At 38.2% G+C, this 14519-nt stretch overlaps 1 protein-coding gene across 2 annotated transcripts in view; it reads right to left on the reverse strand.

Annotated features, from left to right (window-relative positions):
- SLC2A13 (solute carrier family 2 member 13) overlaps nucleotides 1-14519 on the reverse strand; it is a 166703-nt gene that overhangs the window by 16006 nt on the left and 136178 nt on the right. For both annotated transcript variants that reach the window (XM_074827760.1, XM_074827762.1), the window contains exon 7: nucleotides 13850-13975. In XM_074827760.1, the coding sequence (XP_074683861.1) occupies nucleotides 13850-13975 (126 nt within the window). The remainder of the gene's footprint in view (nucleotides 1-13849; nucleotides 13976-14519) is intronic.

Consider the following 14519-nt stretch of genomic DNA (forward strand, 5'->3'; position numbering starts at 1 on the left):
ATACCTTAATCACACTACACATAGATTGACTGACTTTTCTTCCCAAGTTTTTCCTACTCTTCCAAAGCATCGGATGGTAATAAAACTGTCAGGAAACATCTGACGTCTCTGTACTGTACAGACTGCTCTATCCTAGTCCTAATTCTGATCCTGACTGGACACACTCAGTTTACCTCAGTACAAATTAAAATGTACTAGTAATAATTAAATTGTATGATTTCATAATCATGACCATAAAATAAATAATTCAAATATTGTATTAATAATGCATAAACTTGTGGGAGGTCATACAACTATGAAAAATAATAATTTGTTCACTTAAACAACTAGCAGTCATACGTACAGAATTTTAATGGACAGAATTCAAATTAAAATCTGATCAAAATGCAAAATCTTAATTAGTTTTGAGAATAAGTATCTTCACAGAATATCACTGTCCATCATGCGTTACTACCTATGATCATTTTAACTAATCATTAGACAATAAGTCACAGTTTCAAAATATGGTATTTTGCGTTTCTTTTTAACATTGGACACTTTCAGGTACACAATTAGCTGTTCAGCCGAGGAAAAAAAAAGAAGGAATACGGCTTCTTTCTTTTTTTGTGAAAAACTTCAAAATTGCCCCAATTTTCAACAAAGAAATGAAATGAGACAAAAAGAAAGGAACAGAAAAGTCACAAATTTTTTGTTCTGTTTTTGTTAAAAAAAGATCTTTTTGCATTGTTTTCTGGAAAAGGATTATTAAAAATATTTATATATTTAAAGAAAATTAGTATCTTATAAAATCCTCAAATATCTAAATATATTACTGCACAAACTGAGTGCATAGAGGTCTGATCTATATCCATTTATATCCAGGTCTAAGACTACATTCAACAAACACTTGGCAGAAGACGATTTGTTTAACAGTCAACTAAGGGGTTCACAGGTTGAAATCAGAGCTGTAAAAATCAGACGCGGTATTCTCAAGTTAAGAAGCCATGACAAAAATGGGTTTATTATATATACCCAAAAGACTACTTTAAGGTTTGAAACTGTAAAATTCAGTGACACTGACAGCAGTGAGTGATAATTCTAAGATGGAGAATCAAATACCAGTGCGTATGATAAAGAAACAAGAGCACAGTCTGGTAATTATTTCTGGATAGATTTTTCATAAAACTGAGTAAATAGTTTAAAGATACTTTTTTTTGTAAAGACAAATTATTTTTTTTTAATATCCATTCTGAAGAGTTTTTTCCTCAATTTAAAGTATGACTCACTTATTAGCTTGGTATGTTGATATTTGGTTGCAGAAAATATTTCTGCAAAATATCAGAGAAAGCTTCACTGGAACTAGACGTCATACAAGGTTAAAGTTACAGCAAGGTAACATTAAAGGAGAAGCAAAGCCCACATCTGCTAAACGTTTTCATGAAAAGACATAAAAATATATTTTTGCAACTTTAAAGATCATTCTGTGTATTTACAAGCTAATAGACAGTATGAAAAAGCAGCAATGAAAGAGTGCACCATTTCAGGTAAGGCTCAGAAGGCAACAGCAGGCAATATCAGATTTCTGCCCTTTTTCCCCCTCTCAGGGATGTACTCCAATGGTTTACAGACAACTTACATCTGTGTACTTTAAAGACCAAGTCCTTCAGTAACTTTTCCTGTTTTTTCATTTGTAGAATACAAACCCTGATCTCAAAAAAATAAAAACAACCACACAGTGTTTCACAAGCACCAAACTATCTGACAATTCCTATTTAAATATTCCTAGTATGCATATAAACCTTGGGTTTGTCCCTTCTGTTGACAGGCATATCCTGTTGCTGAAGTTTGTGCCTCTGTAAGAGGTTGTGCTGCTGCTCCACTGAAATTTCACCTCTCATCACAGAACTTTGTTCATGTCCTTGAACAACTTTATTAATCTTAAATCTTTTACCTCTTTTAAGACGGATTTTACTGTTTCTTGCAGCTTCCAAACTGCTAATGTGCATGAGAACTCCAACCACTTTATAAACACAGAGGTAGACTCCAGTAGAGTGCCATCAGCAAGTCACAAAGCCTCCCAGATACCAGTGTTGTATTTAAAAAAAGTCTAAGCCAATCCTCACAAAAAGCAAGATCCAGTAAGAGACAGAAAAATAGTTAGTTTGATCCTAATTCTCACACTGAGAAATTTCAATCAGTTAAATGCTGTAGTTTTCACTTCTTTCAAGTATCATCGACTCTCAAAGAACTTCACTGAGGTGCAGATCAGCAAAGAATGTTTAGAAATTTGGGTAAATAAGATGGAGGTGATACTGCCTAACATTTTGAAGCCGTTGCCATGATCAATAGATATTTTAGTACTACAGCAGTATCAAGAAATAAAAGAAAAACACTGCAATCTACCAGATGGAGTGGAAAAAATGCCATGATGTGGGTAGAAGGCAAGACCCACTGCTGTAATACCTAAAGCATCACATATTTGTGTGCAGGTCTGCATGGAGATGCAACGTGTGTGACGGGGCTGTGGCTCGATGACGTGACTTGCACGCACAGCAGTTGGTAGGACAAGAGAATTATTGCTACCACCACCTGGGCAAATGCTGCAAATTCCCCCTTCGATCCTGTTCACAGCAATCCAGCATGAACTGAAAAGAAACGTCCTATGCCGCAGCATGGGCACAGGCACATGGCAAGCCCTTGCAAGAAATGGCATCTGGGAATATTTAATTGCTCATGAAATAGATGCCATTTCACAAGTTTTAAACACCATGAGCACAAAGCTATCTCTGCATGACAGCCAGCAAAAAGGTATCGCAGAGGGATTCTGGAAACAGAATGAGCTATTATTTCCCTCCTGGCAGCCATCAAGGTTGAGAAAGACTCATGGACTCCCTGTGACCCCAGAATGTGCCTTGAAGTTTGTTTAGTGGCTTTTCTGTGGTTATACAGAAATAGTTCATTTTTGGAACAACCAGCTTCAGCAATGAGCATGGATACACACCCGTGCATTCATCCAGTTGTTGCTGGCTTCCCTTTTTTCTCTGGAAGGAGGGAGTGCTCATTAACGATTTGGCCGTTTCTTCTGACAGACAAACCTTTGGGGGATCTCAGTGATGAACGGTAACTGGAAGGTGGCCACCAGTCACCCCAGGGGGGCTCCTGGAGCTAGCCTGTGCTGCAGGATGCTTTCCACCGAAAACGAGACAGATTTGGTCACTCAGTTACTCACAGGTGCCTGTGGGCAGGCAGGCTTTATTCTGTTCAAGCTCTTTGAGGACAAAAATGCTCATAAATATAGGGTGCTCCAGTATTTTTTTATTAAAGACAGACTGGCATTTAGCATCCGTGACAGACTGGCACATTAAATATTTCGGTTGCATGCAAACCCCTCTCTGTAGCTCACCGCTCCTGGTCTTTCCCTACACTGGAGCGGTTCTGCTGCTCCTGGCACTTTTGTGTGGAAGTTCTGGGTCATCCTGGCTCTGACACGTTTGAGAGCTTATGGACGGAGCACCAGGCTCCAACCAAATTACTGACAGAACTGGGCTAATTGAACTGGAGAATTTCTAGCTTCTGTTTCCAGATCTAAAAGCATGCAGTCTTTTTGATTGCATCTCCTTGCAGCATGAATACTTAATAATTAAATTACTGAAACAAATTGGTCTGAAGATTATGATGCCAAATGCAGCATTTTAGAATTTCATTCAAGTTTACTATAAAATAAATCTCTACCTAATGTTTAATCTCATTTGTTTTTTCACCTGATTTTATATTAATTTGCTTAATAATTAGCATTTCTGCAGTTCTTTTGGTTACAACAGAAATATCAACCAGCTGCCTATTCACTGTAGAAGTATCAATTCTCCCAGGAGACACCTCTTTCCTATGGTATATGAAGACAGATCACCTCAACAAATACTGGTAAAAATGGCTGAGCGTAGGGCTCAATAATAACAAGTATCAATATTTTAATATTAATTAAAGTATTATTAACAGAACAGCATGCAAGAATTGATGGCATGACATAACAGTCTATTCTGTGAAACACAGGCAAACGCCATCTGCAAATATGGAACAATAACAAACAGCATCTTTTACTCCATCAGTCAAGGAACTACAAGACAGCTCAAGGTCAAAATTTTAGACATTTGAAGTTGAGTAAAACAAACTCTATCCAGACTTCTTAGTCTTACTTGCAATTAGAAGTAACCTTTATTGATGCATGTGCTGTTTCACCATGTGTCAGTATTATTATCAAAGGAATGTCACCAGCATCTCAAAAGCATCACTTGAGTTACAACCGCCAAAGGCTTAAGCCCATGGTCAAAAAACATGAAAGACAAAGAAAGCAAGGTGATTGTTGTGACAGTATAAAGGCAATTTAGAAGGAATATTCACTGGAAGTTCAACCTCCAAATGAAATTGGTTCTATTTCAGTGTTAGTTTTGTTTTTCTGAATGCTTCCAAAGACTCCAGAAAACAGTAAAGAAACGTAAAAAAATGTATTGCTTTTAATTACCCCAAGGTTTTAGCTGTACAAAGGTACTGGAAAAAAATATACTTTCATGTTGAAACCTGGTATATGAAGTTAGTAGAGACTGGTGAGATTTTATAGTTCAATTTAGAAAAACAAGGCAAATCCCACCCAAACCCCAAACTCAAAACACAGATGGGACATGCTGACACAATTATAACAAGTTACCAGATGCAGCACTGAATGGTGAGCATCACCAATTCAATTCATCATCCAAATATCTTATTTGCCAAGTTCCAGTCCTGAACCCCCCAAAAGGCTGCCTGCCCTGCAAGCAGAGTGCCCGGCAGGCAGAGCTCCCGGGTCAGGCTCTGCTTGCTGCAGGCACGCTGCTGAGATTTTAAAGCTAGTTCATTTATTGCTTATACCACACAGTAGTCCCTGCGCCTTACAGAGTCTGCCAAACTGTCACTGTGCAGAAATGATTTTTCATAGAGCTGTTAAAACCTTAAAATCACAATCAATCACATATTTCAATGGAAAGTGAAGAGAGAACAAAACATTTATCCTTCTGAAATTTTCACTGAAAAAAAAGTGTGGGGAGGTAAAAATAATTTTCTGAATTTTCTTTTTTCATATTAGCATACATTTTTTAGCACTTCCCTGCTCTATTTAATTTCTAGTTATTGGCATACAAAGAAAGTTTATGTTTTAATAGTTGTAATAATAACCTTTTGGCCAACTTAACCTTCCCTCTGAAGTACTGAACTGTTGCATTCAATTGCTCTAACAGCAATTTAGACACACATATTACATTTTTAACTAACAGTCTTTCTGCCATTACAGCTGAAATCTATCCAGACAAAAAATTTGAGATCTTGTGTTCATCATTTTAAATAAATGATGGAAGGGTATTTTTAAAAAGGAGCTTTTCCCTGATTCCAGTAGGTGGCAATAGCTCTGTCCTAAAAAGCTCAGAGAAACTGGTGCTTCAGAAGGGAAATGAAGCACGGCATCCCTGCCCACACGCTATACTGGGGAGGCTTCGCATTAAATCAACCAACAGAGCTATACAAAGAATGATTCCTCTACCATCAGCCCTAAAATTCACTGGAAATCATTAATGTCGTAACTGAAAATGGAGCCCCAAGGAGATTTAAATAATACTCTAAGACCATTTATAACAATGTAATTATTTCACGCTTGACTTGTGAGAGTGAGCACTTAACATAGTGTTGCTCTGCTTTGATTTGTGCATGCAGGTGCAATACCTATGCCAAATCTAAGGAATTTTCTAAAATACAGAAATGATAGGTGGTTACATTATCTCTAGTTTATAACATTTATAAACAGTGGGTACCAAAGTCTTCATTGTTACATTAAACTCAAACTTTGAGATCTGTCATTAGAAGAACTCAGCAGAAATCAAAGTAATCATCTATTTTCCATGGCCTCTGACAATGAAAAATAACTTTACATAAGTAAGTGCTTTTTAACAATATTTATTTTGCCAAGAAAATATGCTAAATGGGAACATACATCATCTGAATCACAGGTCTGAAGAACTAAATAATCATGCAGAACGTCAAATTTGACTCTCATTATCATCTAAGCAAAGCTAATGTGACAGCTGTGGAAAGCTACAGGAAAAAGGAAAGTCTATACATCCTATAAGCAAGAAGAAATACCCGAAGTGCTGCTGTTCAGAAGTACGACCTGCCATCTAACAGACTGCCCATTTCCTAGCCTGTACTAACCGACGAGTTAAAATAAGGTCACAACTTTAAATCAAATGAATCAATAATTCCAGCTCATCTTGTGCCAGTGAGGGATTGATGTTACTGCCTCCATTCTCAAAAAAATGAACCACACATGCAGGCAGCACATACAATAATTTATATGAATTAAATTCATCAAACATATTGAATTATTCAACAGTCCTAATGCAGAAATGTGTTAATTTATTTTCCCTCAGAAAGCAAAAAAAATACTCTGAAAACTTCACCCTTTTACGAAGGGAATATGCAGCAATTTTACTCTGTCAGATGATGTGATTATTGAAGAGTTACTTATTATGGAATAAAGGTGTGTAAGATTTGGATTAGGGATGCTGTCAAAGGTACAAGGCGCTGTACGGAGGGCTGGGTTTGACTGTGCTGAATGTTCTCTATCAATAAAACTCCCATGCCACATGCATCTTTCAAAAATATCTTCCACATGCAAACCAGAAAAATTCAATTTAGTAAACCCATTTCAGAGTGTAAAAACCTAAAAGAATCTGTCAAGATAATTTTCACTGAGGTTTTTTGTTTAAACCCAAACTTCGGAGTCAACAACTGAATACACGTGAAACTAGAAGCAAACACGCTTTTTTAATCGGAAGTGAGTATTTTCCTTCTAGTCCCATCTCAGCTGACCAGAGAATGACTGAAATTGAGCAGAAAGCTTGCTCCTTCAATAGGATGTAAATTCAAATTTTAAACACCGCAGCATCATCTTCCTTGGACCATTTTTAGGTGGTGGAGAGTACTGACTCAAACATTTTTCCATTTAAATAACACATTTTTCCCTGACACAAACCAGCATTTGGAATGTTTTAGCTCAAGGGTCACTTTTGCTTTTCTATTTCAGTTACCTCAATGCTATAGTATCTGAAGTAGTTGTTAGAACAAGTAACCTAAATAGCTGTCAAGCATCTGTCTCCTCATCATCCTCTACCAGAATGCCTTTTAACTAGCAACTTAAGAGTAAGATCTGGAGGCAATGTTTAGCAGCAAAGTGCAATACAAACAAACAGGTGAAGAACAAACATACAAATGATGTTTCAAACTAACCAGACCTGCCTTAAAATTCTATTTTGCAGGAGGTGTCTCCAACAAATAAATTTTGCTCTCAGCATATAAACTGAATGCTTCCAGAGTCAGAATACATTCACTTCATAACAGGCCTGACTAGGCATACATTTTGTCCTTCCTTTCAAGCATCCAGAATTTGCCATTGGTTGAGTAGATATGAGTTAGAGCTATTAATAGTAATTCCTAAGTAATTACCCTAAAGGCATGTAAATAGTTTCAGACACAATACTCTGCAGCACTTTATCCTTCCAGTCTTCCTATTTGCTCTTACCAGTTAGCAGAGATGGCATTCAAATATGCATACCAGATTTCTTAAGTTCCTCTTCTACCTCCCTAGCTCTCCAGAATCACACTGGTATATGCAACCATTAGACTGTGATTACACTGTCCAATATCCTCTTCCCAGAAAAGACCTGGTGCCTTAGAATTTAGGCTGACAAAGACTGTAATCAGTTTCAGATTTTGTTTTCATTTCTGTTTTTGCACACCTCACTAACATATAGTTTCCATACTTACTGGCAACGGTGAAGATAATCAGAATTTAATTCTATTTGAAACCGCATATATTTTGGTTTTCTTTCCTAAATGATCATGGAGAGGAGAGGGGAGATTCTATGTTCTGGTTCCTACTGAAGTGAGGAATATTCAATTTAGTAAACATTTGGCATATTGTCCAGAAAGAGATTTCTCTAAGACTACTGGTTATAATCGCAGCTCTTCTGAGTGCTGTCGATATACATGCAGATGTAAATATTCTGTAGATCCTGTTACTTTCCTGAATAATTTACTCCCTCTACTACCTTTTTACTTTGCAAATGTGAGAACCATAATCCTACGTATAATCTTCATCTATTGATCTGAAGATTTAGTAAGAGAAATACTAGTTTCTCCTCTAACTGCTGCTGAATTAAGCAGCACTTTTCAATGCAGGCCCTTGTAGAAAGATTCCGAATCATCATTTCAGAATAAAATCTTCTCTCATTACTTCCTGCATGACAAAACAAGCAATGTCTACCCACAGACAGAGAAGTACTTCATTCCTGGAAGGCTGCTCTGGTGATAGCCTTTCTGTGGTAACAGGAAAGGTCTGTATACCCGTTCCCCATGATGTACTGAAAATAGATTCTCAGTCTTTAAATGTGTGAATATGCATGTACTTTTTTTTTTTTTTTTGCATTAGTAAAGCAGTCACAGCAACTTTTACAAAGGTACTCATCACATTGCAAAATCATCTTCGTAAGACAGTGACTAGCAAAACAAGTGTAATGAACTTACTTATGTCTGTCTTTACAAGCAGCAAAATGAAGCTGAGATTTCTAGAAAAATCTAATGTTGCTACAAAGAAAAAGTATTCTAATCATTTTAACAGTCTGATCTGCTATGCATTAGACAACAGGCAGCACTGTATGAATGTAAAGCTCCCCAGAATACTCCCGAGGCTGTGACAGACACTGGCATGTCCCCTGTTGGACATAAACCAGGCTATTGTCTGAGAATCCAGCTAATGAACTCACATGGGGTTTTTTTAACCACTGGAATCTAGTTAGCATCCAGGCTCAAATGCCAAGGTTGTCAGGCACATTCCTGCAGTGGAAACTCTCCTGATGCTGGGAATCAGGGTTTGACTGCCTGTCTGACCTGCTTCCTCACGTTGCCCAGGTAGTTTAAACTCATTTATCCCCAGAACAGGTTTCTGAGATACAGTTAAACTCGGCAAACTGATGGATATAAGTAACAGGCACACAGTGACACAAAACAGCATTACCGGGCATCTGTAAACATGCCGTTAATTTTACATGCAAGGAAGGAGCTCAGGAGAGCACTGGCCAGAGGAAAATGAAGAGATTCCCAAACGCAGAGCTCTTCTTGCACTCCCCTTTGCACTGAAAGCCCTCAGAGAGGGGACTGCTTCTTTATATTGATGAAAGCAGGATTCTCCACAAAGCATTAAACCCCCGTGGCAGTGAGATGTTCCTCTAACGAAGTTAATAAAAATGGCTGAAGAAAGCAAATCACTCAGCTCCTCTCCCTTTATAGATTTCTGTTCCCAGTCGTCCTCCTTTGGGGACTGTGGAGACCTGCCAGCTAATTTTGTGGACAGGATGGCTTCTAGGCTTGTCTGTGATCTGCAGATGATGTTATTATTTCTTCATAATTGTTTACTGTATAAAGTCAACATCTTTCTCTCCAGAGGGAGATTGCTCAGAGTCACTCATGAGAGCCTTTTAGCTCACAGTTGTGGGCCTGCTGTGGTCTTGACAACATACTCATGTCAAGGCACTATTAGTAGCTCCTTTCCTTGCACAGTTATTCTTTCAACTGTAAGAGCATTAATGCAATTTGAAGTTACTTCCAGAGCATTCTTGGCTGGCCTTTAGGGTTATTGCAATTACACAGACGGAAGTTTCAAGGTTTCTGAGAGTACGGTGGGAGTAATTGCAATTGTGGGGAAAAACTAGATTTTGGTTTGTGCTCTGAAAGCACAGAACTGAAAGCAATCACCCCCACATTCAGTCCTGGCTGAGAGACAGACTGCCTGTGACCTCTATTGTGCCACCTGAGCTTCATATTGGAACCTTCCCATTGCATTCCCATCTGTAAAAGCAAGATAATGCTTTTTATCAACTTAGTGGGGATTTTATAATTCGATGTTCATGAAGAGAACAGAACTACAAGCCCTTTTGTGCTACTGCTAAATGCAAAACTTCCCTAAATCTTTGAGAACACAGTCCCAACAGAACCCTCTGACCACACAGAAAGAGACACAGCTCCTCTTCTTTTATTACAAAATGAATAAATTAAGGATATTCTTACTCACTGTCTTGAAACCTTCCTTTATATGTCTCTGGGCAGAACTGGAGACAGCAAGGTTTGCACGCAGTTGTTATCTGGTTCAGTACCAAGGGCAGCAAAGCACCTGAGTGTGCTGGTGCCCTGGGCAAGATGCTCCTCTCTGTGTTACTCCAATACCAGTCAGGCTTATGTAACTAATTAAATAATAAAAAATAAATCTCTATTTGTCTTACATATATGATCTTACAAGTGTACCCACTGCATGTTACCCATGCTGCTTCAAGGCCTGACTTGGACTTGGTCAGATTTATTCTTACGCAGTCTCCCTCCCCCAGGGCCAGTGCTGGCCACTGAGTTCCCTTATATTCAAAAGAACCAAAATGCTATATTCTTCTTGAAAAACATTTGGATGCTCTAATTGTCTCCCTAGGTTTCTATGACAACCACAGCAACATAAACAGCCTTGCTGGCAGCCACAGGAGTCTGAAATCTCTGTTCTCTTCCCTCCCCTCCCCTCCCTAGAACTTCTCAATGTAGAACATACTGTAACTGAATAAATATGATTAACAATATGCATAGAGGTGGTGTCTAGTACACTAGACTGGCACTGGGGAAACTTCTTGCAAATAAAAATACATTACAGTGTTTTATGATAACAGTCAAAACATTGCCTGCTACGTCAGTGTTATCAAAGTACCTTGGGACCAACTGTGAAGAACAGTGCAAGGCTATAAAGACATAAACAGGAGGGTTTTCTATGTCAGCTTGCACAGCTGCAGAGAGCTTTGAAAAATATGACAAGGCCTTCCCTGTTGGTGCCTCTAAACACCTCTCACCTTGCTGGTAGGTTACACATCAGGAACAGATAAGGCCCTGAGTGAATGTCAGGCCAGTTGGGGTTAAGACAGCTGCACACACATTATATGATGTGACCACAGGCACCTCTACATGGCTGAAGGTCCCAGCTTTCCAGCAGGAAAATCATAAACAAAATGTGATCGCAGCAGCAGTGAAATGCTCTGCACAGCACTGTCAATCCAAGTACAGCAGAAGCTGTTTCTCTGAACCTCCTGCATCAGGCAGGATACTCAGAACTGCTGCTTTTGCTAACGCTCAGGCAAACTGAGGTCCAACAAATCCCAAACAAATAGCTCAGGTCTTCCTTCTCTCCTGAGCAAAATTAATGGCAAAATAAATTGGCCATAGGAGGCCAGTGTAACTCTGGAGGTTTTAAACCATTTAAACTCATTCAGCCAATACTGGATGGCATGAAGCCATCAGAATACACAGGAGTTACAAAGAGGCCGCATGTGATAATTATGGTTATCAGCTGTCCATAGATCACAAAATCATCTTTCAAGTTATTAAACCAGTTTCTGATCATAAAAATGCCACGTATTTTTAAAATAACTGCCAACGTACATCTAGCTTGTGACAAAGTAACTCTGTGAAATGAAGGGCTGCAATTTCAAGCATCAGTACAGACATAATTTCTTCACCCGTGCTGGTAGTTTGTCTTAAGTGCTTGTTCTCCCTATGCTGCCAGAAAGATACAGACGACAACTGCCACTCTGAGACACAACTGGGGATGTAACTACACCGTTTTCACTGCAGCAATCTTCTCGCTTGGCAGGGAAATCCTATGGCTTTGTGGGACTGATTTTGCTGTAAAGCAGCCTCAGGATGTGAGGAAGCAGAGCTGGGGGTGGGGTACATGAATGTGAATCCTTGGAAGCCAAAATCCATGGGGATTCCCTCTGGACCACTATGCAGAAATACACTTATCTGTGAGGAGGAGGTGAAATACTTGATGGTTCCACAAGGCTTAGAAGGCACAGAAGGTGCCACCTGACATTTCACAGTTTGAAGGACTGGCTTTTAGAAAACTGCCTGATTACACAGACCAGGTGGTGGCGAGATTAGAAATTAATGAAATAAACACTAGAAATGGGATGAACATACAATCTTTGGAAAAAGGAATGTGGATATTTTATTTGGGTTCCTTCTTAAGGCAGGACTTTCACTCTAGTGACTACCAATGTAACAAATTTAAAATATTTTCTTGAAAGATTTTGAACGGGGTCCTTATGATATGGAATTAATGTACGAAATGGAAATATTGTATTTTGCAATATGGAAAGGAAGCATTTCTTATTTCCTATCTAATTTGCTCCAGTAGGCTGTACAAGGAGTGCTATGTGAGAACGAATCATTACTATAAAAGGATTACTGATGCTCACATTTACTACATGTTATACAATAACACTGCCTAAAAAATAAAGTTTGATTTTATCTATCAACTATTCATAACAAGTTTATGTTTCCATTTATGTCTTTCTGCATGCTAGTACAATTTTGCTAACTACAGACATGTTACTTGAAACTATAGCATGTATGAAATGAATGTTGATTTGGAATACAAAGAGAGATCTGTTACCTTACAAATATGCATGTGAGTCCAAGTGCTGCAGAGCACATTGGAATATTAGGTAATATGCAATGTATATTGTATAATGTGCCATTGAAGATAGTCACAGAACAAGAAAGAGGGATGAGATTTTGTAGTTTTCACAGTTATTTATTAATAAACAGTAATAGCCTCAAAATGACCACAGTGCTTTTAAATTAGGAATACAAAGAATATAAGATATCCTTTTCTGCATCTGGAATGAACTACTAGGCACAACATTCTAATAATACTGACATCAAAAGGAGAGCAATTTTAGAGTAATTTTAAATTAATGATTCTACAATTAGTAGATATTTTCATACCTTCCAACCTCTGTCCAATATGACTCACTGCCACTAAGGCACTTGGTTTTAACTGCTGAGAAATACACATGGAAGTTTAAAAAAAAATAAAAAAGCCCAAACCACACAAAAACCTTTGCCTATTTTCCAAGTATGTTTATGGCATGTGGGTGGCATAGATGAATTATGGTGAGAAGCTTTTATCAGCAGTAATTAAGCATTTTATCAGCAGTAATTATATAATTCCCTTGTGGCAGTGAACCATTCTAAACTCTAATCCAAGCCCTCATCATTATTAAAGTATTGATAAAGCCTTTACAGGACTTTGTTCCAACTCATAAAGCCATTCCTTAAGAAGAGCCAATACTTCCAAAACCTTGAGGATTGCTGTGGGTTAACAGGGAATCTTTGTGCTGTTTAAGGAAAAGAAGTGTGATGTACTTTGCAGTTGTACTGGGACTTATATATGAACGCACACATTTTTACACCCCAAATGCAACATATGGCATGATGCCGCTTTTAAGCACAGGAACACAGAAATCTGTGGCCACAAACCATGATTTTGACAATTTGAACTTTTTAGATTTTTATCATTTTAGATTATTCAGCATAGCAAATTGGTTTCTTTAGTAGGCCAATGTTAAAAGTCTGGTTTAATTAAAGCATTTGAAAACAAAATTAATTCAGAGAGCTTTAAGTGTGTACCTAGGGAATATACCATCTCAAACAAAGGAAGACATCAGGGAAAAGTAATTTTCCTAATTGCTAGTGTACTTTTGCCATACTTTCTAAGTGGCAGACTACACCAAACTCGCTGCACACATCAGGGTCAAGGCTTTTATTTAGAACAGTTGTTAGAATGTAATTGCCCATTTTTGACCATGCCAAGTTAATTTTTCTTTCAGAACATCCTAAGAGTAACATTTTATGTAAAAACAAAAGCGTTCTCAATAGCATAGTAGAGCACAAGACCAGAAAATCTTGAAAAGTGACATACCTGCCCCAAGCTGCTTTCATTGTAGAATCTTTATCAACAGGAATGCATGAGGACTCAACAACACTTGATTTATTCAATTTGTAGCAGAGACCACAGTCTGGATCTAACATACATCCATTACAATAACTGAAAGAGAAAGAAATAAACATTCAAGCAACACATCATTCATTTGTACATGTCAAAACCAACAGTATCATCTAATCAATCTTGGGATGCACATAGTCAAGTTGTCAGTATTGGAGACAAGGTAACAGAATCTGCCCAAAAACTAATACAAACTGCTTTTGCCTTCTTCTGTACCACATTTTGGTGGCCCAGTTGCAAATCTCCCAGTGACACCTGATCAGGCTGCAGGAGAATTCGCTCATGGAATGAATTTTAACTAAAAAAAGACAGTCCACGGTTGAAGAGAAAGAGTCATACCTAATAACCAAACTAGGATTTGGGCACATACCATGTGGGAGCCAGTCTGAGGTCACGATACCATACGTCTCCATGTGGGAACTTGTTGCCTGTGTTCCCATTATATTCAATGGATGGAGTCAATATGTCAATGGAGCCAATTCACATACAGGCATCGAGTGCCCAAAAATATCCTGCCTGCCCTTCACCTGTCACTGCAGAGTGTGCAGTGCTCTTGCAGTTCCCATGCATCACACTTGTCAGCCTT

The sequence above is a fragment of the Strix aluco genome, chromosome 5 (genome assembly GCF_031877795.1).
Source record: "Strix aluco isolate bStrAlu1 chromosome 5, bStrAlu1.hap1, whole genome shotgun sequence".
Lineage (NCBI taxonomy): Eukaryota > Metazoa > Chordata > Aves > Strigiformes > Strigidae > Strix > Strix aluco.